The sequence below is a fragment of the Orycteropus afer genome, unplaced genomic scaffold (genome assembly GCF_000298275.1).
Source record: "Orycteropus afer afer isolate SDZICR_OR568_19922 unplaced genomic scaffold, OryAfe1.0 scaffold00323, whole genome shotgun sequence".
Classification (NCBI taxonomy): domain Eukaryota; kingdom Metazoa; phylum Chordata; class Mammalia; order Tubulidentata; family Orycteropodidae; genus Orycteropus; species Orycteropus afer.
The window spans coordinates 3312726-3335454 of NW_006921910.1; the positions used below are offsets into that span (position 1 = coordinate 3312726).

At 54.6% G+C, this 22729-nt stretch overlaps 1 protein-coding gene across 1 annotated transcript in view; it reads left to right on the plus strand.

The window, feature by feature from the left end:
- Positions 1-22286, plus strand: part of DNAH1 (dynein axonemal heavy chain 1) — a 101573-nt gene extending 79287 nt beyond the window's left edge. Inside the window, exons 46-77 of the mRNA XM_007952087.1 lie at positions 1603-1781; positions 2744-2974; positions 3673-3869; positions 4334-4469; positions 5479-5687; positions 5945-6116; positions 6932-7123; positions 7513-7623; positions 8373-8558; positions 9003-9194; positions 11362-11529; positions 11629-11820; positions 12025-12156; positions 12855-12980; positions 13663-13782; positions 13909-14058; positions 14161-14321; positions 15185-15410; positions 15572-15767; positions 16120-16271; positions 16959-17155; positions 17392-17536; positions 17748-17906; positions 17990-18121; positions 18538-18708; positions 18784-18963; positions 19034-19210; positions 19874-20044; positions 20163-20293; positions 20682-21033; positions 21378-21612; positions 22165-22286. Of these exons, the coding sequence (XP_007950278.1) occupies positions 1603-1781; positions 2744-2974; positions 3673-3869; positions 4334-4469; positions 5479-5687; positions 5945-6116; positions 6932-7123; positions 7513-7623; positions 8373-8558; positions 9003-9194; positions 11362-11529; positions 11629-11820; positions 12025-12156; positions 12855-12980; positions 13663-13782; positions 13909-14058; positions 14161-14321; positions 15185-15410; positions 15572-15767; positions 16120-16271; positions 16959-17155; positions 17392-17536; positions 17748-17906; positions 17990-18121; positions 18538-18708; positions 18784-18963; positions 19034-19210; positions 19874-20044; positions 20163-20293; positions 20682-21033; positions 21378-21612; positions 22165-22286 (5600 nt within the window). The remainder of the gene's footprint in view (positions 1-1602; positions 1782-2743; positions 2975-3672; positions 3870-4333; positions 4470-5478; positions 5688-5944; positions 6117-6931; positions 7124-7512; positions 7624-8372; positions 8559-9002; positions 9195-11361; positions 11530-11628; positions 11821-12024; positions 12157-12854; positions 12981-13662; positions 13783-13908; positions 14059-14160; positions 14322-15184; positions 15411-15571; positions 15768-16119; positions 16272-16958; positions 17156-17391; positions 17537-17747; positions 17907-17989; positions 18122-18537; positions 18709-18783; positions 18964-19033; positions 19211-19873; positions 20045-20162; positions 20294-20681; positions 21034-21377; positions 21613-22164) is intronic.
- Positions 22287-22729: the final 443 nt, after the last annotated feature.

A 22729-nucleotide genomic window follows, 5' to 3' on the forward strand; every position in this document is an offset into this window, starting at 1 on the left:
CTGGTCTCCCTGCTGCTCCCTTCACCCATGCAACCCAACCTCCACTTGCAGCCAGAGGAATCTGTTAGAACATTAAGGCAGGTCCCTCCTTTCTCACTCATCCCACTCTGGCAAAAGCCCAAGTCCCAACAAAGTCCTCAGTCACCCCTTACTCCCTCTCTGATCTTGGTTTCTCCTGCACACACCCCCTTGCTGTTCCTGATTACCCCAGTGTGCTCTTACCTCAATGCCTTTGTTCTTGCTGTCCCCTCTGCCTAAAACACTCTATGCAGTTATGTGCATGGTTGGCCTCTCCCTTCCTCAGGTCTCTGCTTGGATGTCCCCTCCTCAATAATCACCCCCTGCCCCAGCATTTTTATAAAGTTTCCCCACAGCAAGCATCATCAACCGTGCACTGCCTGCTTTGCTGTTGATTTATTCATTGTCTGTTTCTCTCACCAAAATGGCAGCTTGTGGAGGGTGAGGAGTGTGTCTGTTTGGGTCACTTTCTGTCCCCAGCCTAGACAGTGCCTCTACTAATGGGTTAGCCCCCTTTGGGGCTAGTGAGCCCTCCTGCCCCCTGTTTCCTGCTTTCCCCTTCTGGGGCTTCCCTCTGCTCCAAGTTCCCACCAATGGCATTTTGGTTTTCAGCAAAGAATCAGGCAGGCTTCAAAGAACAAGCAACAGGGTTCTATCCAGTGGTTGAAATTCAGGTTGTAGCAGCTCCAAAGAGGGAGGTGAATCTGAAGATCAGCTCCAGGCCTTAACATCATGGCACACTCCAGAAGCCAGGGTGGACTAGTGAGCCTCCCTGTGTGTGGCCTAGAGCTGGCTCCTTTTCAGGTCTGGGACCTGTCCAGCACCGTCTCTACTAGTGCCCTCTTCCATGAATGCATCTCAGTGCACCCATGCACTGCCCAAGCTATGTCTGCTTGAAGGAGGGAGTGTGTCTTAGCAATCTAGTGCTACAATAACAAAAAGGCCAAAGTGGGTAACTTTAACAAACACAAATTTATTTATTTCACAGTTTAGGAGACTGTTGTTAGGTTCCTAGGAGGCTAGAAGTCTGGATTCAGGGTACTAGCTCTAAAGGAAGACTGTCTCTTTGTCTGCTCTGGGGGAAGTTCCTTTCTCTTTTTAGCTTCTGTTCCTCAGTGTGGCATTCCCCCTTCTCTGGTTACTTGCTTGCCTGCCTAATTAATGGCTGCCTTAATCTGCTCTTTCATATCTCATAAGAAATTGATTCAAGACACATCCTATACTAATCCTGCCTCATTAACATAACAAAGAAATCCTATTCCCAAATGTGATTCTAACCATAGGCATAGAGGTTAGGATTTATGACACATATTTTGTGGGGACACAGTTTAATCCATAACAGGATATAAGAAGAGGAGCACAGGCAGGAAATTCCTAACCCTGAGGGGGGTTGCTGTGAGGGAGGTAGCATTTGAGAAGGGGCTAAATGTTGGGTAGAATCCCAGCATGCAGGCTGGGGTGGGGCACCCAGAGGAGAGCACACCCCCAGCAAAGGCAGGGGTGGGGGTTGGAAGGAGTGAGAATCTAGAGGTTGCTCAGAGTGCGAACACCTGTGTGACCCCAGCCCACTGTCCTTTCCTACAGCCGGGGCCCCTAACATCGCCCACCTCACAGAGTCCCTTGTGGAAGCCACCATCATGGTGTATTCCACCATCACTTCCCAGCTGCTGCCCACACCAGCCAAGTCCCACTACACCTTCAACTTGAGGGACCTCTCCAAGGTCTTCCAGGGCATTCTCATGGCCGAGGCAGCCAAGGTTGAGGTGAGGATCTGGCAGCCCCATCTACAGTGTAGCCTATGCTGTGCAGCCCATGCTGCCTACACAGCCCTCCCAGACCCCACACACCTCAGGCTCTCGTTCCTAACAATGCCTCCTCCTGAGGGGGCCTGGGAACACAGCTAGCTCCGGGCCCCCAGAAGCCTTGCCCTCATGCAGCTGAGCTCCATATTGCTCAAACCCATGCCCAGAATGGTGGCTTAAATGGAGTCACACAGAAGAGGGAGTTGGGGGAGATGACAGAGAAAGAGGTTGCTTGGTGGAGACCCTGTGTATGCAGATTTGGAGGGAATGCTAGTAGGTGCCCTTGGGAACCCAAGACACCCAGGTAGAAGGAGCTGGAAGGGTAGCAGGGAGTGGGGTGGTCAGTGTGCTAGGTGGTGCAGGCTCTGTGAGCTATGGAGGCCAGAGCTCCAACTTCAGCATGAAAGTAATGGAAAGCCATGGGACTGGGGATACAGCCCACATGGGTGCAATGTATGGGTTAATGTGTAAGGATCCTGGGACCAGGAGAGGGTGAACAGGACAGAAGCCGGCCTTGGTGAGCTTGTAGCCAAAGGAGTTGAGAGGAAGCCAGCAGTCCAGTCACCCTGGGAGAGGCAGGGAAGATGTGAAGAGACTCAAACATCCTTTCTGGGCCTAGGGTATGGGATGCCGTGGCCATATGAGGGAGAAGCAATGATTTGAGGTGCTCATGACCAGCTAGTGGATCTGGAAGGCGGGGAGATCAGGGCAGCCCCGTGAGGTTCATTTAGTACCTAGTCAGTCAGCAGGTGCACCTTCAAGCAGCTCTGCTGGGGTCCTGGGTCTTGGTGGTAGGAGAGCCCGGCTCAGGTCAGGGGCCCAGTTGCTCTGCCTCCCACGAGCCTCTGCCCCTGGTGCTTTGAATGAGGGCTCAGGATGAGGGCAGACATTGATGCATGGTTGGGGTGGGGCGTGTGCTGCAGGACAAGGTGCAGCTGCTGCGGTTATGGTACCACGAGAATTGCCGCGTGTTCCGCGACCGACTGGTGAATGAGGAGGACCGCAACTGGTTTGACCAACTTCTCCAGAGCTGCATGGAGCGGTGGGATGTGACCTTCGACAAGGTCTGCCCTTTCCAGCCCATCCTCTACGGGGACTTTATGTCACCAGGCTCTGATGTCAAGTCCTATGAGCTCATCATCAGCGAGAAGAAGGTGTGGGAGGGTCTGGGCTGGTGCCCCACATTCCCTAGGGGCTCCCATATGGTCCCTGATAAGGTGCTCCTTGCTCTGCCTACCTAGGCCCTCTGTATTCACCCCTGACAAACCAGCCTGCTATGGTCAGCTACTCCCTTCTCTGAATCTACTTTCCTCACCTGTCAAATAGGTGTAGTAGGCTCTGTTCAGCTGTCTCTGAGAACAGGGTTGTGGTTCAACTAAAGTGTCTCTGAGAACTGGGCCATGCTGTGTTCATGTGAGAAGTTATCATCTCACCCACAGAGGGCACAGCAGGGTCCCTGGTGCTATGGGCCTCCGTCAGGATGCCCAGGAGGCCAGGAAAAAAACTTAGTCTGTGGCCTTTCCTGGCACATGGGCTGCATCAAAGCTTCATGGCTGGAGTGGGCCTCCTGCTGGCTTCTTTCCGTGTGCATCCTTGCCTTGCCCCTAGGCAATCCAGTCAGGGCCTCAGGGTCAGGACATCCTGGTGAGCCCAGGCCTCAGTGCATTTTTTTTAGTGGGGTCTGCCCTTCCCAGTCCTTCCTTGTATCATTCTACATACCTGGCCTGCAAGGGCCCTACATCCCTCCCAGGAGGAGCAGGGCTGGCATAGGAGGCATGAGCTCCCTGTCAGAGAGGGCCCTGGTGCATGGGGATGGAGGAGGACCCAGCTCTTCTCACCCCTGGCTCCCCAGATGATGCAGGTGATCGAGGAGTACATGGAGGACTACAACCAGATCAACACAGCCAAGCTGAAGCTGGTCCTCTTCATGGATGCCATGAGCCACATTTGCCGCATCAGCCGTACCCTGCGCCAGGCACTAGGCAACGCGCTCCTGCTGGGCGTGGGTGGCAGTGGTCGAAGCTCCCTTACGCGGCTGGCCTCGCACATGTGAGGGCCTAGGCATGGTGGGTAGTGGGTGGTGGGTGGCAAGTTGTCAGTTTGATCCATGCGTTTCCACAGTCGTGGAAGCCTGAGGCAGCTCCACCAAATCCATGGGCTTCTGAAAGGTCAGGGAATGGAATCTGGGCTCCAAGAAGAGGCAGCAGCAATATCATAGGGTGCTGTGGGGAGGGAGGTATATCTGTACTCATCCAGGAGGGATTCCTAAGGAAGTGACTGTGGGCCTAGAATCAGATCTAGGAGGATGAAAGGGAAAGGCATTCCAGGCTGAGAGAACAGCTTGATCAAAGGCCTGGAGGTAAAAGAGCAGACTTGTGGCCTAGGGAGTCTGCAGGTCTATCTAAGATGGGAGCAAGAGTCTAGATGGTTGGAGTGGGGTATGGGTACACACCAGTCCCTCAGTGCCAGATGTCAAGTTCTTGTCATATCCCAATCCAAACTACTGCCTCCAGGGCTGAGTACGAGTGCTTCCAGATTGAGCTGTCCAAGAACTATGGCATGGCTGAGTGGCGTGAAGATGTTAAGAAGGTCCTGCTCAAGGCTGGCCTACAGAGCCTACCCATCACCTTCCTGTTCTCCGACACCCAGGTGCTGCTGCCCCAGGCAGTGGGCGGGGTTCAGGGTGGCCTGGATACAACCTCATCCTAGTGTGGCATCCTGGAAAGTGTTCAGTTCTCCATGCCCAGGTTACTGTCAGCCAGGGTGGACCTCAGGAGGGACCATTGAGATCAGACAGAGCCACAAATGGGTAGGTCAGGAGCATGGGACCAAATTCAACCTCTCAGAGCTAAGTGGGTTGAAGTAGAGCATTGCTCATGCCCCAAGGATAAAGAAGGTTCCAGGCATCACAGATAACCACAAGTATCCTCCACTTGCTGGCCAATGGCTTCTACCTCAAAGACCACAGGACTTTTGCCCACAGTACTGAGTACCTATGACTCTCCTCTTGGGGGCTATTCCCTTGGGGGCTCCCTAGGCATGAGGCCTCCCCTCAGGTCTCTGAGAGAAGGAGAAGATGGAGAGGCTGTGACTCTGGGGCCACAAGGCTCAAGACAAACAGAGCAGCACGTGAACATGGCTGGCAGTCAGTTTGGGCCAAGGCTGAAGCCCTGGGATATGCCCCACCCTACACCAGAGTCCCTCTGCTCCCAGCCCTGCCCCTACCCCAGGACTTCCTTTGGGCAGCCACTGAGTTAGTAAGGAGAGCAAGGGTATTCTCTGGCAAAGGCCATGCTCTGGACATATGAAATGGGTAAAGGACCTGTCCCTTCCATGGCAACAGTTTCCTCCTGTGAGGAGAGGAAATTGTGGATGGAGAGGTCTGGAAAGGGAGGAGGAAGACATCATATCTCCCACTCAGGACCCAGGGCCCTTCCACAGCCCTGTGGTTATGTTCAGTCTCTGTAGTAGGGCAGGCCTGGGTGCAAGTCCTAGCGCCATGGCTTATAAGGCCTCTTGGGAGATCACTCTTAGAACCCCAGTGGCATGGTTTATAAAATGGGGTTGTCATGAGGGTCCACTGAGATAGTAGTTAGGGAGCCCAACATGCAGTGGCCACTATCAGGGCTTAGCTTACCCACTCCTCACTTCTCCCCAGATCAAGAATGAGTCCTTTCTGGAAGACATCAACAACATCTTGAACTCAGGCGACATTCCCAACCTGTACTCCCTGGATGAGCAGGACCAGATCCTCAACACCATGAGGCCCTATATCCAGGAGCAGGGCCTGCAGCCCACTAAGGCCAACCTCATGGCTGCCTACACCAGACGTGTGCGTAGCAACATCCACATGGTGCTGTGCATGAGGTATAGGCAGCCACCACCGGGTCACGCAGGGGCAGCAGGGCTGGGTGAGGTGGGGCTAGCTTCAGGGAAGCTGGAGGCCTGGGTAAGGGGCTTAAGAGGAGAAGTGACTCTGGGCCTGGCCATCATGGCATCAGGTTCAGGCCACTGTATTGATGCATACTGGCTACCATGCTCTTGACATGGTCAGACCCACTATGAGGATTCCTGGGCATGTAAGTCAGTGTCTCTGGGCCTCATTTGGATCCCCAACTCCCCAGCCCCATCGGAGAGATCTTCCGGGCTCGCCTGAGACAGTTTCCCTCCCTAGTCAACTGCTGTACCATCGACTGGTTTAATGAGTGGCCGGCAGAAGCTCTTGAATCTGTGGCCACCATGTTCCTGAACGAGATCCCAGAACTGGAGGCCACTTATGAAGTAATTAAAGGACTGGTAGGTGTCCTGATGAGGAGCAAGCCCTCAGTGTGTGTGTGTGTGTGTGTGTGTGTGTGTGTGTTGGTGGGAAGTTGCTTAGTTTCAGGCATGCACTTGGGATCACCAAGGCCTACATGAGAGTCCCAGACCGACCAATGGCTGTAAGTCTTTGGACAGGCAGCATTACTTGTCTAAGCTTCAATTTTCTCATCTGTAAAATGCAGGCAGTGCCATGGGCTGTCATGGTGGTGCAGTATGCTGTGCACAAGTTACACGGTTGCTATTTCTCTTATCACTTAAAGGGTCTGTGGCAATTTTCTTCTAAGAGCCCCCACAGGAATCCATAGAGATGAATGTGGGGCCAGAGTTGTCTGATCCAACCTGAGAGAAAAATGGTCACCTGGGGACTAAGGGGCATGTTGAGCCTAGTGCTTCTCTGCCCAACTGTGCTGAGGCCTCAGACCTCCAACCCCAAGATTCAGCCTTAGGGCTCTCAGAGAGAAGCAGGTCATGGGGGCTGTGACAAGGGCACTAGACTCGGCACTGGGAGACATCTGGGTCCATGTTCAAAGCCAGCTCTGCCCTTGACAGCTGTGTGACTTTGAGGAAGGCCTGTGACTCCTCTGGGATTTGGAATTTTCATCTGCAAAATATACAACCTTGATGTAGTGATTGTGAGGATCATAGGAGAGAGTAGATGGAAAAGCACTAGGTTTCTGTACGTGGCTCCCTCCTTTGGACCAGACTGTGGTGGCTTATGAGAGTGCCCCTAGCACCCTACCTTTGCTGGGGGTCCTAAGAGGCCAGCCTCAATGTTCTCCCTGGCCCCACAGATTCAAGTGTGTGTGTGCATCCACCAGTCGGTGGCCATTAAGTGTGCCGAGTACCTAGCCGAGCTGGCCCGCCACAACTATGTGACCCCCAAGAGCTACCTGGAGCTGCTCAACATTTTCTCCATCCTCATTGGGCAGAAGAAACAGGAACTGAAAACTGCCAAGAACCGCATGAAGAGTGGCCTCGACAAGGTGGGCCTCAGGGAAGGCCTTGTGGCCAAGCACTGTGCCTGTGGTCAAGTCTGCTTGGTTTTGCCCCTGATGCCAGGGCAACCCAGTCTGGCCTTTCTACCTGCAGCCCACAGTATTTAAATGGGTGACCTCCTTCCTCATCAAAGAAAAAAAGCTTTTGGCCAAGGTAAGGCCAAAGAAGGTCACCCACAGATTCTCAGGGGATGACCCCCCCTCCTCTGGGGCTCTCAGGGAAACCTGTGCTGATAGGGGCCTCTGGTGCTGCCAGCCATAGCCTGTCACTTATGAATGAGACTGGCCCTGCAGACCCCCCTCCCTGGTACACCAGGCTCAGCTCTCTCTGCAGCCCTCTGACATGCCTGCTTTCCTTTCTATGCCCCCACTCTCAGTTGCTGCGTACTTCTGAGGATGTGTCTAAGATGCAGGAGGACCTGGAGATCATGCGTCCCCTGCTGGAAGAGGCTGCTAAGGACACCATGCTCACCATGGAGCAGATCAAGGTTGAAAGTGCTCCCAGCCCCCTTCCTGATGCCTGACCCTATCTGAAGAGCCTCAGCATCCCCACTCAACCCCAGATCACCATCTGCTTGACCTCTGCAAGCTGCCTAGTCTTTCTTCACCCCCATAGTCATTTGTCTCTTCAACAAATGCTTGCTTAGAACCTATTGGATGTCAGGCACTATATAGAGCAGGGGACACAGTGAAGAGAAGACAGAGGAGCCCAAACAACCCCAGTAATCACCACATAGACAGAGTAGCTGGGCCATCAAAGCAGATGTGCAGAGTTACAGGGTACGAGGGCCCCACATTGAGGCTATCAACACAGTAGGCATCATAGACTTGTATGATTATAGGACAGATTTCTGGCAGAACGAAACCACGTGTCTTGCTCTACAAAGTCAGTGTTCTGCAACATTTCCCAGTGGATGGAATGAAAGTGACCTATGGAAGGGGCACCTTTTTCTGTCTTGCATGAAGGTGCTCTTGAGAGTTATGCTCCAATGTAAAGCCCTGAACCCCATGCCAGGCCCCTTAGTGAGCACTTGGGTTGTGGAAGGGGCTTTGGCATTCTGAGATCTTAATGGTCTGTCACAGCTGAGAGAGCCCTTGAAGAGCCATCCTAGCCCTCATTTTCTCTGATCTGGGGAGACTGAGGCACAGGGAGGAAAACGGGAACCAGGGCATACCTGTCCCTGCCACTGGCCCCCCAGAGCTGCCCAGCTGGCCCATCTTTGCCTCCCATTCCCAGGTGGACACGGCCATTGCCGAAGAGACCCGGAATTCAGTGCAGGCAGAGGAGATTAAGGCCAATGAAAAGGCTAGGAAGGCCCAAGCTATCGCTGATGATGCCCAGAAGGATCTAGACGAGGCACTGCCAGCCCTGGATGCTGCCCTGGCCAGCCTACGGAACCTCAACAAGAATGACGTGACTGAGGTGGGTGGCCAGGCCCCTCCTGGTACTCACCCTTGCACCCCCTTCCCTGGTACCTTCTTGGGTCCTGGCCCCCAGGCCATTCATCTACATATTCCTTGGGGACCATGTGCCAGGTTGTGAGGACAGAACTAGGGCTAGAAGCCAGCCGCCTGCCTGGTCCTCCCAGTACCAGCTCTCAGAGCTCAGGCAGGTACATGAGGCAGGTACATGGGGCAGGCTTCAGTCCCTGAGAAGTGAATCTCGTGGCCAGGCCTTGATATGTGGGGGGCAGTAGGAACTACAGACTGAGGCACACCTGGGAGGATCCCCAGGCATGGCCTTTGTCCTGTGGTGGTGAGGACTGGGTTGGTGAGGTCTGCCTTATCTGGCAGCTGTCCCCATCCCAGGGTGCCCACTCAGTGATGAATCTCCACTGTTCCACCCCTGGCCCGGCCCGGCCTGCAGGTACGTGCCATGCAGCGGCCACCCCCGGGTGTGAAGCTGGTCATAGAAGCTGTGTGCATCATGAAGGGCATCAAGCCCAAGAAAGTGCCTGGAGAGAAGCCGGGATCCAAGGTAGATGACTACTGGGAGCCAGGCAAGGGGCTACTGCAGGACCCTGGTCGCTTCCTCGAGAGCCTCTTCAAGTTTGACAAGGTAAGCATGTCCAGCACCAGACAGGTGATGACACCAGCAGTGATAAGGGCAGGATCCAGTAAGGCAGGGAGGTGGGAGAGGAGCCTGTCCACTATAGCTCCTGTGGTGTCTGTCCTGTACCCTTGCCTGCCTCACCACCACACAGCTCCATGGGCCACCAGATCCTGGCCCTAAGGGAAGTCTCACCTGGTGGGTCCACAGACAGATGCACCAACAGGCAGGTATGTTGGCAATTGGAACCCAGGCAGGTTCCTGCAGCCTTAGAATATCACTAACAGTTGCTCTGAGACTCCACAGCCTGGAGATCCTCTTTCATGTCCTGTCCTCCCTGTGACCCCCTGACCTTGAGGGCCTTCACTAACCGAAGCCTTCTCTTCCTCAGCCTCACCACCTGAGGTTCAGCTTCTCCCTCTGCCTCTATCTGTCTGTTCATCTGTGCCTCTGGGTCCACTGGGATGTGCTCTCAGGGGTTGTGCTTGGAGCCCACAGAGGCCACCCCACTACTGGGATGGGCCATCTTGGAGCATTTGGAGCCCCTGTGGGTTTCCCCACTTCTCCTCTTCCTCTTCCATCTGCTAGAAACCAGAGGCCCCACAGGCCCAACCAAGCCCCAGAGAGAATCACCCATGCCAGGAGCACTCATGGCCAGTGCTCAGGCTCCCCTGGTCCCAGGCTCTGACCTTTGGGAGCTCAATAACAATGCAGACTCTGGGCCCAGCCTGAGAGACAGGGGTGAACTCTCCTGGGTGGGACAAGCACCTCAGGTGTGTGGTGGGCTCTGAGGGTGGGGAATTATTACCCTTGAACATGAGCCTGGCCATTGTCCACTCACTTGCCTTCATACCTGTCAATGACATTGCTCTCAGGAAGCAGCCTTGTCTTTAAATGAGTTTTTTTTAATGAGGCCTTGTCTGTGATGGGAGTCTTAGGTGATGCAAATAGTTAAGCACTCGGCTGCTAAATGAAATGTTGGGGGTTTGAATCCACCCAAAGGCTCCTTCAAAGAAAGGACTGGTGATCTTTTTCCAGAAAAACAGCCACTGAAAACCTTATATCTTTTTTTTTTTTTAGTTGTTTATTGTTATTTAGGTGAAAGTTTACAGAGCAAATTCATTTTCCATACAGCAGTTCATACACGTTTTGTTTCATGATATTGACTGTAATTCCCCACAATGTAACAGCTCCCTTCCCACTTCCTCCCACTAGTTACCTCTTCCCTGTGTCCTTCTTTCCTATGTACTCTCATCCCCCGAGCTATCTCCCTGTGCAAACACTGCCTTTCTGTTCTCCCACGATTGATTGCTCCAAGGAGTGTATCTACCTGATATAAATGTTCACCCCATATGCCTGTCTATTGCTTGGCTGGAAGCCACAGTACCTGAACAAAAACTAGGGGCCATAGTCTCAGGGGTCTCACCAGGCTCTATCAGACCAGCAAACCTGGTCTTTTTTTTTTTTTTTAATAGGCTGAGGATCGCATGGTCTACTAGTCCCTTGGACTAATTGTTTCCGTGCATCTTTGGTTGAAAACCCTGTGTCTTTTAAGAACTGTCTATATGGGATCAAATTGACATCAACAGTTTGAAAGATTAGATAGAAAACTTAGGATAAGTTTATGCTAATGAGGAACAATTTGGAAACGGCAGGTGGGAATGGTTATACAACTGGAGAATGTAATCAGTGCCACTGAATTGTACATGTAGAAATTGTTGAATTGGTGTATGTTCTGCTGTGTATACTCTCGAGAACAACAACAAAAATAACAGAATTTTTTAAAAAAGAAAAAGAAAACCCCTGCAGAGCACAGTGCCCCCCAACACACATGGGGTCGCCACAAGTCAGGATCGACTCCACATCAACTGGCTTGTTTTTTGTTTTTTGTGTGTGATCAAGTCTTGAAGCTGTTGCTGTTTCCCAAAGCAAGAATCTCCAATCTTATTATTTGAAATCCTGAGAATATGGAAATTCCTTTTCTGGCCAACCTTCTGGCTGTGTTTATTTCTGAAGGGGAAAGACATTATGCTGAGAGGACTGCATGGGGCAGGGGCAGGGGCAGAAGGGCAGCATCAGGGGCCCCTCAGCAGGCCCTGAAGCCCTGCAGGCCCCTCCCCATCTTCCCTGGGAAGCCGGGATGGGGAGAACCATGAGGCTGATTCCCACCCCCCAGGACAACATTGGGGAGATGGTGATCAAAGCCATCCAGCCCTACATTGACAACGAAGAGTTCCAGCCAGCTGCCATTGCCAAGGTGTCCAAGGCCTGTACCTCCATCTGCCAGTGGGTCCGCGCCATGCACAAGTACCACTTCGTGGCCAAAGCCGTGGAGCCCAAGCGGGTGAGAACCAACTAGAGCTGCAGGTAGGGGCACTGCTCTCCCAACCCAGCTCCCCCACCCCAGGGCACTGAAAGAACTGGTCTGGCCCTCTGTGTGCAGCAAGCCCTGAGGGAGGCGCAGGACGACCTAGAGGTGACACAGAGGATCCTGGAAGAGGCGAAGCAGCGCCTGCGCGAGGTAGAGGATGGCATTGCCACGATGCAGGCCAAGTACCGCGAGTGCATCGCCAAGAAGGAGGAGCTAGAGCTCAAGTGTGAGCAGTGCGAGCAGCGGCTGGGCCGTGCAGACAAGGTGCACTGCCTCCCCCCACCCAGGGGCCTGTGTGCCAAAAAGGGGGCACCTCACACAGGGCTGGATGAGCCCGTGAGGCAGGTGGAGTCTGGCAGGGCTATCCATATCCTCCCCCTGACAACCTCTGGGACTACGCTGGGCAGGGCCGGCTGCTGGCCCCTGGCCCAGCCCCTCTGGAGCCCACCCCTCGGGTTGCCTCTGCAGCTCATCAATGGGCTAGCGGATGAGAAGGTGCGCTGGCAGGAGACGGTGGAGAACCTGGAGCACATGCTCAACAACATATCTGGGGACGTGCTGGTGGCCGCCGGCTTCGTGGCCTATCTAGGCCCCTTCACGGTGAGGAGCCCAGCCCTGCCTGCATTTGGCCTCTCCTCCTACAGCCTCACCTCCATGAGGGTGGCCTGAGGGCTGCTCTTCCCTTAAAACCAAAACCAAACGCACTGCCATTGAGTCAATTCTGACTCATAGTGACCCCCATTGGATTCCCAAGGCTGTAAATCTTCATGAGAGTAGGTTGCCTTGTCTTCCTCCTGCAGAGAAACTGGTGGTGGGTTTGAACCACTGACCTCTGGTTAGCAGCCAAATGCCTTACCCACTGTGCCACCAGAGCTCCTTGCTTTTCCCTTACTACTGGTTTATTCAACACCATCAGGTGCCCAGCTTCAGGTGCTGCTCTAGTGCACAGTTAGGAAACCCACCTAGCAGCGAGCCCTCTGACAAAAAGACAGAAGAGCTTACACTTACGGCTTGTTGCATGCCAGGCACTGTTCCAAGCACTTTACTCTATCTCATTTAATCCTCACAACCACCCTTACAGATAGGAGTTGTTATTATCATCCCGGCTTCCCAGATGAGGGACTGAGGTTTGCAGTGGCCAAGGAAGTCACCCAAAGTGGGATTAGGGCACAGGCAGCCTGGTTCCAAGTTTGACCTCTGACCTCAAAGCCTAACTGCTAAGCACTGTGGTGCAGATGGGAGTAGGTAGGAGGTTGCCCGTGTCCTATGGGGTGGCCCTGAGTCTGGCATCTCCTCAGGGCCAGTACCGCACGGCACTCTACGACCACTGGGTCAACCAGCTCAAGACACACCAAGTCCCACACACCTCTGAGCCCACGCTGATCGGAACACTGGGGAACCCCGTGAAGATCCGCTCTTGGCAGGTGCCCACCTGGGAATGGGAACAGCTGGGCCAGGCCCATGTAGGGTCCATCTGGGCTGGGAGTACCCTGCCTTCCTCTCTCCTTTCCTGGGCCTGGTTTGGAGATGCCATCCCTGTACCCCCATGGACCCAGCAATGGCTGGTGGCTAGGAGAGGAGCAAAGCTGAGCCAAATGCATCACAGACATTGAATAAGGGAAGAGAGTTCAAAGGGTACTCTCAAGTATATCAGGGAGGGAACAGTGTCTAGAGTGAGGGTTGAGAAACGTTTTCTAAAAGAAGTCATGTCTAAACTGGACCTTGAAGGGCAGGAAGAGAACAAAGAGGCTGTAAGCAGAGCCCAAGAGTAAGTGATCAAAGGCCAGGAGGGAAGATGGGCTCTGGGAAGATGGTCTGGTGGAGGGAAGGCTCAGTTGGTTGGAGGACAGAAAGAACCAGAGAAAGAGGGCATTGGGAGAGAGGCAGGCAAGAGGCCCTGCCCTGTGGAGATGGAAGCCAGGGGTCCTAAGGGCGGAGACCTTGCCCCACACTGTCACCTGCCCCAGGGAGTACAATAGGAGAGGGAAGACCACAGTCAAAGCACAAAGGTGGGAGGAGCTGGGGTGGGGAGGAGCTGATGTCTAAGATGACCCTGCCCATGTGAGAGCCCTGACCCAGTCTGGAGCCTGCCCCACCCCTCCACAGATCGCTGGCCTCCCCAATGACACACTGTCGGTGGAAAATGGGGTAATCACCCAGTTCTCCCAGCGCTGGACCCACTTTATCGACCCTCAGGGCCAGGCCAACAAATGGATCAAGAACATGGTGAGCCTGCCCACTGGGTGCCCATCACTCCACCCCGGTGGGCTTGGCAGGGGCAGGGGGAGGAGCCGAGCCTCAAGCCAGACCTCAGCCCTGTCGGCCTCCCACTATTGCCTCTGACCCTCCCAGGAGAAGGAGAATGGGCTAGACGTGTTCAAGCTGAGTGATCGCGACTTCCTGCGCAGCATGGAGAATGCCATCCGCTTTGGCAAACCCTGCCTTCTCGAGAATGTGGGCGAGGAGCTGGACCCAGCCCTGGAGCCTGTGCTACTCAAGCAGGTGGGCCTGCAGTGGGTGGAACAGGGGTGGCCATAGGTCCTGATGGGAAATAGGGCAATCCCCTTCCCCTGACACAGCGCCTGCCTGTCCTACCTGCCATAGACATACAAGCAGCAGGGGAACACAGTGCTGAAGCTGGGGGACACAGTGATCCCCTACCATGAGGACTTCAAGATGTACATCACCACCAAACTTCCCAACCCACATTACACCCCCGAGATCGCCACCAAACTCACCCTCATCAACTTCACCCTGTCACCCAGGTAAGTTCCCACCCCCAGCCTCCAAGCACCAGCCTGGGTTCAGCCTGCCTGGCTGCCCCTTCCACCTGCAAGCTAGGACTCAGTGGATCTCTCCCCCACTTGGAAGCTCTACCAGCTTCCTCCCAGGCCCCTCTCCCCTACACCCTGCTGCTCTAGGCCTTTCTAGCTCCTCCACCCATTCCCCTTATGTGCCACCATTTGCACCTGGCTTGTCCTTATCTCTGATCAGGATCCCCCGAGCCTCCCTGCCAGCACCAGCCCACCCTCCTCCAGGTACCTTTCCTCTCTGACTCAGCCCTTGCCAGGCCTTTGTGCACTCAACCCAGAGCTGTCCTGAGTCAGGTACACGCTGGCTCCCTGCACTCAAGCCCTGCCTGTGCTGTGCGAGCCCAGGCAGTATGGCCTTCACTGGTCACCCACGTAGAGTCCAGACTCCCCAGGCCTGTCCGTACTAAGGCCTCATATCAATGGCCACTGTGAACCATTCCACAGACCAGGGGTGAAGGTCTTAAGACCTGTCCCTATTGGTCGTTCACAGCCTTCTCTTGCTGAGGCCCTGGGCTTTCCCTGGAGGAGTTGTCCAGAGACCCCTTCAGCTCACATCAGCCCAGCATCCTCTAACTGGCTGGTCTCTGCTTGGACTCCACACTGCCATGTGAGGTTTTGCTGAGAACCAGTCACTTAGGGGGCAGGCACTGCGCTAGCCTTGCAGTCTGAGGCAGAGGCTAGGCCTCCTGGGTTGTCACTGAACAGTATGCTGGGCTCTTGGGGCTCCAGAAGCACAGAGGATAGGTGAGCAGGCTCAAGACTGGCCCTCCTGGGCCCTTCAGGTGTTACAGATACCATGTTCCCCACCTTGGCAGTGGCTTAGAGGACCAGCTTCTAGGCCAGGTAGTGGCTGAGGAGCGGCCTGACCTGGAGGAGGCCAAGAACCAGCTAATTATCAGTAATGCCAAGATGCACCAGGAGCTGAAGGATATTGAGGATCAGATCCTGTACCGACTCAGTTCCTCTGAGGGCAACCCTGTGGATGATATGGAGCTCATCAAGGTGCTGGAGGCTTCCAAGATGAAGGCTGCAGAGATCCAGGTCAGCAACTGCCCCCCCACCCCGACCTGCCCACATTACCTGACCGTGCTTATCTCTGTCAACCCGCCTCAGGCTTGACCCCTATCCCAGCCCATCCCTACCTTCTGCTCTCTGCCAGCTTACCTGGGCCTGACTCACTTCTCCTCAACACACACACCCAGGCCAAGGTCAGGATTGCGGAGCAGACAGAAAAGGATATTGATCTCACACGCATGGAGTACATACCTGTGGCTGTTCGCACCCAGATCCTCTTCTTCTGCGTGTCTGACCTGGCCAACGTGGACCCTATGTACCAGTACTCCCTCGAATGGTTTCTGAACATCTTCCTCTCAGGCATCGCCAACTCAGAGAGGGCAGGTAGCACTGGCACATGTGTACACCTAGATTCAAGTAGGGTCCCACCCTAACGCAGATGTGACACACATGGGCACACACACATGTACTTACATCCATGTCACCTGCCCATACTCTCACATCACAGACTCACAATACATAAGCCGTACACATGCACATGCACGCATGCACACACCCACACACATACCTCCTCTCTTTTCTCCTTGGAGCCTCTTTACTGGGAACACCCAAGGCCTCCATGCTCAGACTCTGTCCTAAGGCTGCTGGGGAGACAGGCTAGGATAGGCTGGGCAGGAGCCCTGGGACTTTCTCTCCACCTATCTCCACTCTCTGCCACCACCTCCCTGTCCTGCAGATAACCTGAAGAAGCGCATTGCCAACATCAATCGCTACCTGACCTACAGCCTCTATAGCAACGTTTGCCGCAGCCTCTTTGAGAAGCACAAGCTGATGTTTGCCTTCCTGCTGTGTGTCCGCATCATGATGAATGAGGGCAAGATCGACCAGGTGCCTGGGCAGAGAGATGGCGGAGTGGGTGCTGCTCCAGGGCAGATCCCTGACAAGTGGCCCTGTTGCAAGGCCTGGGAGAATAGGTGGAAGGAAAGGGAAAAGCAGGCATGAGGGCCCAGCAAGACTAAGGGACAGAGGTCCGAGGAAGCACAGTTTCTTGATTAAAAAGAGCTGGGAATCCCTGGGTTCCACATGGTCCAGCCTATCCTGTCAGCACAGGCCTTCTTCAAGCCTTAACTGTGCTGTGTGCACAAACGCTATCCTGCATCTCTCACTCCTGTTTGACCATGATTCATGCTTTCATGAGGCCCTGACCATTTTATGGGCATGCTGGAAAGTCTTGCCCAGATAGTGAGAGTGACAGGCATCACTTCTCAAGCCCTAACTATGTGCCAGGCACTGGATTCAAGGATATATTCTCGCCTACCTCCACAAAGTCCTGGGAAGCAACATTCTATTTCTTTCTGCTTTTCAAATGAGGAAACAGGCTCAGAGAGGTCAAATCCTTTGCCTAAGGGTGCACAGCCAGGAAAGGCAGAGTGAGGACACTAACCTAGATCTGTCTACTCTGCCCAAGAAGGGGCTCAGTTCCTCTGGGTGAGGATGGTAGGGGAGGCATTGCTAGGTGGTGGTGCCAGAGGTGGCCACCAAGCCTGGACACTAGCTTTCCTCTGGCCCCTCCAGGATGAGTGGCACTTCCTCCTGTCAGGCGGCCCCATCCAGATTGTAACTGAGAACCCTGCAGTGGACTGGCTGTCTGACAGGGCCTGGCGAGACATCCTGGCACTCTCAAACCTGCCAGCCTTTTCCTCCTTCACCTATGACTTCGTGAAGCACCTCTCAAAATTCCAGGTCATCTTTGATAGCATTGATCCCCACAGGTGAGCTGGGCCCAAGGCAGGGTGGGCACAGAGAAGGTGAGGCTCCAGGAACAGGCCTGCCCAGAGGCCTTCTCTGAGGGGCACCTAAAGTCACACTGTAGTCAAAGCCACATCTCTTCTGTGTGTCCACTCTGTACCCCAGGATATGCTACTCTCCCCTGTCATCCAGCTGGCAGAGTCCCTGTGGCCAGTGGTCTCCCACAGGCCAGCTCTCAGGGGACATCACACTGTTGCAGGGAGCCTTTGCCTGGCATCTGGGATGAGTACCTGGACCAGTTCCAGAAGCTGCTGGTACTCCGCTGCCTACGTGGGGACAAGGTCACCAATGCCATGCAGGACTTCGTGGCCAACAACTTGGAGCCTCGTTTCATTGAGCCACAGGCAAGTGCTGGTCCAGGGACTGGCTGCCCCTGGACAGATCACTTGATAGCCAGGGCTCCTAGCCTCCCACCCCAGAAGTTCTGAGAGGTTCCTGGCCCCACCAGGAGCCCCCTAGGGACCTCTCTGGGGAACCCCAGGGTCCCCCATCCTTGCCTTGGTTACTGCCCTTCCTCAGACCCACGTGATCCCTGCATCTCCCCTGCCCTTGCAGACAGCTAACCTGTCAGCCGTGTTCAAAGACTCCAACTCCATCACACCCCTCATCTTCGTGCTGTCACCTGGCACAGACCCAGCTGCCGACCTCTACAAGTTTGCTGAAGAGATGAAATTCTCCAAGAAGCTCTCTGCCATTTCCCTGGGCCAAGGACAGGTAAGGGCCAAGCGAAGAGGGGGAGAGAGGGGCTGGGGAAAAGACCTTCTGATCCCCAACACTCAGTGCCTCTATCCCCACAGGGCCCCCGGGCAGAAGCCATGATGCGTAGCTCTATAGAGAGAGGCAAGTGGGTCTTCTTCCAGAACTGCCACCTGGCCCCAAGCTGGATGCCAGCCCTGGAGCGCCTCATCGAACACATCAACCCTGACAAGGTGTGCCACCTGCCTGTCAGATGACTCTGCCAAAGGGAATAATTGTAGAATCATCTGGAGCTGGTGGTGCAGGTGGAAGTAAGCTAATCCTGCAAAACATTCAGCCCAGCACCGGGCACAGGCCATACAGTTGGTACCTGGCTCATGCCACGTACATCAACTCATTTCATCCTCTCACTGGCCCCCAAGTTACAGTTATGAGTGGTGTTATGACTTGCTCAAGGCCACCCAGTACAGACCAGTGGTCCTGGGACTCGCCAAAAATCCATATTCTTAACCAGTGGCCAGTGTAGCCTCACCTGGCCCACTCTTGGGTGAAGTCAGGCCAAGGGGTGGGCTCAGGGTCCCTGGGCAGGAGGGAGCCTGGTGTTGGGGTGGCCACCAGGGATGGGTCTTAATGCTCATGTGGCTACCAGGTGCACCGGGACTTCCGCTTGTGGCTCACCAGCCTGCCCAGCAACAAGTTCCCAGTGTCCATCTTGCAGAATGGCTCCAAGATGACCATTGAGCCACCACGCGGTGTCAAGGCCAACCTACTGAAGTCCTATAGTAGCCTTAGTGACGACTTCCTCAACTCTTGTCAGAAGGTGAGGTGTACCTAGCATGGCCCTCTCACCTGGCCCCTGGTAGTTCCTCCCTCCTTATGTCCTTACCTCCCACAGGTGATTGAGTTCAAATCCCTCCTGCTGTCGCTGTGTCTGTTCCATGGGAATGCACTGGAGCGCCGTAAGTTCGGGCCTCTGGGCTTCAACATACCCTACGAGTTTACAGATGGAGACCTGCGCATCTGCATCAGCCAGCTCAAGATGTTCCTGGATGAGTATGCTGACATCCCCTACAAGGTGGGCCGGGGACAAGAGGGGGCCCTGGGACTGGGGCACTGCAGGGGCCCTCATCCACCCCACCCTATAGGTCCTTAAGTACACAGCAGGGGAGATCAACTACGGGGGCCGGGTCACTGATGACTGGGACCGCCGCTGCGTCATGAATATCCTGGAGGACTTCTACAATCCTGATGTGCTGTCCCCCGAGCACAGCTACAGTGCCTCGGGCGTCTACCACCAGATCCAACCCACCTATGACCTCAATGTAAGCCCACCCCTAGAGATGCATGGTGGGCAATGGGGGGTGTTGTAAGGCTTGGTTCCTGGAGAAGATATGGCCCTTGCCCTCCACTTGCTCTTTTTCATGCACCTTTTCATTGACTAATCCATCCCACAAAAGATAGCCACAGCAAAGGAGACTGACTTAGTCCCTGTCTCTTGGCACTCAGGCTCCATGGAAAGAGGTGAATTCTCTTATCTCTCAACCGTACCTAGGGTATAATTCCTTAGTGAGGGTTAGAGCAGCTCCTCAAAGACCGTAACCTGACCAGCTTCCCAAGGAAATGATACTTCAGCTAAGATTTGTGGGGAGATGTTGGGGGCAGAGGCTGGGGCTGGGTTGGGCAATTCCGGAGTATGGGTCACCAGGTGCAAAGGCTCATGGCAGGAGAGAGCATGATGGGTTTAAGCAGCTGAATGGAGAAGCAGGGAGTGGGATGGAGATGAGAAGGGGGCTGGGAGGGAAACAGAGGCTATACCATACAGAGTCTGTAAGGCCTTAGAGTCCCAAGAACAGTAGGAAGATACATAAGTATTAAGAGCAAGGGTGACAAGTGGGGGATATGGGGGATGGGCTCAATTGGAGGGCTGCTCCACAGGCTGGGGGCAGAGCAAGGCAGGGGCTCAGTTGCAGCCTTCCTACTCCCAGGGCTACCTCTCCTACATCAAGAGCCTTCCACTCAATGATATGCCTGAGCTCTTCGGCCTGCATGACAATGCCAACATCACCTTTGCCCAGAATGAGACTTTTGCCCTGCTGGGCTCCATCATCCAGCTGCAACCTAAATCATCCTCTGCAGGCGGCCAGGGCCGGGAGGAGGTGGGTGAGGCAGGAGCCCAAGGGCTGGGCAGGGCCAAGCCCTGAAACTCTGTGCATGTGGAGTCCTACGGGTTAAGAAGGGCCAGCTCTGACCCCTAGCATCCTTCTGCCCCCACAGATAGTGCAGGGCGTAGCCCAGAACATCCTGCTCAAGGTGCCTGAACCCATCAACTTGAAGTGGGTGATGGCCAAGTACCCCGTGCTATATGAAGAGTCGATGAACACGGTGCTAGTACAGGAGGTCATTAGGTAATCTCCCTGTACCCCCAGTCCCATGTGACCTCACTGGGTGAGTCTAAGCCTGGTGCTCTTAAGACTCAAGCAGCTCATAACAGCAGCTTTAATGACTGCAGAAGCTCCCATGGGCCAGGCACCGTGGTGCTGTACATCCTTCACCTCACTCATCCATTCTTATTATTCCCGTTTTACAGACAAGTAAGCTGAGGCCTGAAAGACAAGTAAGTGACTTGCCCAAGATCATACATTTATGATGGGCCGGAGCTGGGGTTTTCACACAGGCTGCCTGACCCAGCTCTATGCTGTTAGCCTCTATGTTCTGCCACTGTTTTTCTGTCCATTGTAGGTAGTGCCAAATAGCCCTAAACCACTGCCTGTTTCCTGGTCACTGCCCCCATAGGTACAACAGGCTGCTGCAAGTGATTACACAGACACTGCGAGACCTGCTCAAGGCACTCAAGGGGCTGGTGGTGATGTCCTCACAGCTGGAGCTGATGGCTGCCAGCTTGTATAACAATGCTGTACCTGAGCTCTGGATAGCCAAGGCCTACCCATCGCTCAAGCCACTGTCCTCATGGGTCATGGACCTACTGCAGCGCCTGAACTTCCTGGAGAACTGGATCCAAGATGGCATCCCAGCTGTCTTCTGGATCAGTGGCTTCTTCTTCCCCCAGGCTTTCCTGACAGGCACCCTGCAGAACTTTGCCCGCAAGTCCGTCATCTCCATTGATACCATCTCCTTTGATTTCAAGGTCTGGTTCCAGGCAGGGCTAGGGCACATGGCAAGCCTAGGGTATGGCCCAGGCAGGAGGGACAGAGGTCAGAGCTGGCTGGCAGAGGTGGGGGACCCATCAACAAGGGAGGGAGGTGGCCAAGCAACTGGGGGAAAGATCCAGGAAGACCCAGGCCAAAAGAGGTCATGAGCCCAAGAGAAGGCTTTAGGAGCAGGGTGCAGACTACAGGTCACTGGCTAGTATAACAGGTGAGTGACGGGTAGGCAGGCAGCAGCTTTCAGCAGGGAGTTCATGCCCCCTGCCCAAATGCTAACCCAGATTCCAGCTGTGTGCATTGAGGGATATCTGTGTGCCCACCACAGGTGATGGCCGAGCCACTGTCAGCAATCCAGCAGAGGCCTAAAGAGGGGTGCTACATCTATGGATTGTTCCTGGAAGGTGCCCGCTGGGACCCAGTGACCTTCCAGCTGGCCGAGTCTCGGCCCAAAGAGCTGTACACAGAGATGGCCGTTATCTGGCTCCTGCCAGTGCCCAACCGCAAAGCCCAGAACCAGAACTTCTACCTGTGTCCCATCTACAAGACACTGACTCGTGCTGGTATGGGGCCCAGGGTGGGGAACCTACAACACAGGTGGAGACCCAAGGTTGGTCCAACACAGACTAGTTAGGCTTCACAGGTTGGCTGGATAGGGAGGCAGAGGCTGATACCAGCACTCCTGAGACCATTTGGGCCAGGATAGTGCCAGCCAGCAGCAGACAGGCAGTGTCCATGGGCTGGATTCAGCATCTGTGGGGAGTGCCTCTTGGGCTCACTTTCCACCTACCTCTGTCAGCAGCACCCACCTTGGGTCTTGGGAACCTATGAGCCCCAGACTGCCATTATTCAGAAGGGGTAACTGAAGCCAAGAAAGGAGATGGCCTGGGCTGGATCTGTCAGAAAATGAAATGAGCAAAGGCACAAGTTCTTCAGTCCCCAGTGAAATAACCCAGGGCAGGTCTAAGCCAAGGCCAGATCCACTCGTCAGGCAGGCTCCCTCTTGGGTCAGGGCCCCTTCCTGTCCCCAGCTCAGTCTGTCAGGCCTAACACCCCATCCCTGTTCTAGTTGTGGCAGACCCTGGCCTAACATGCCCCCTTCTTATCTACTTCAGGTACACTATCAACCACAGGCCATTCCACCAACTATGTCATTGCTGTGGAGATCCCCACCCAACTATCCCAGCGACACTGGATAAAGCGTGGCGTAGCTCTCATCTGTGCCCTGGACTACTAGATTTGGACAGAAGGACCAGGGGGTGGGGGAGGGCTAGCATTAAAGTTGTTTTCAAAGTAGTTCAGCTGAGCCTTAGCTGCTTGCTTAGGCCTCCTCTGCAGGACTCATTGCCAAGGAAGCAGGGCAGTGGTGAGGGTCACCAGTAGAGAATGTAGTTAGCAGGAGGTAGAGTGGCAGAGATGACAGCTTTGGCCTGCTGTACCCACCCAAATGCAACAACAGGAGACATGAGCCCTCCAAGGTCCCAGCACCCATCCAGTGAGACGCTCCAGACAGGGTTAGACTCCAGACCAAGCCCCAGCACCTCTCCAGGTTGCAAAGCCACCTGACCTGGTAAATGGCACAGGCACCTGCCCTCTCAGAATATTCTATCCCAAAGACTGTGCCCCAGGGCAGGAGGGCCATATACCCTAAGAAAGCATGCCCCTCACCATTCTAGTCAC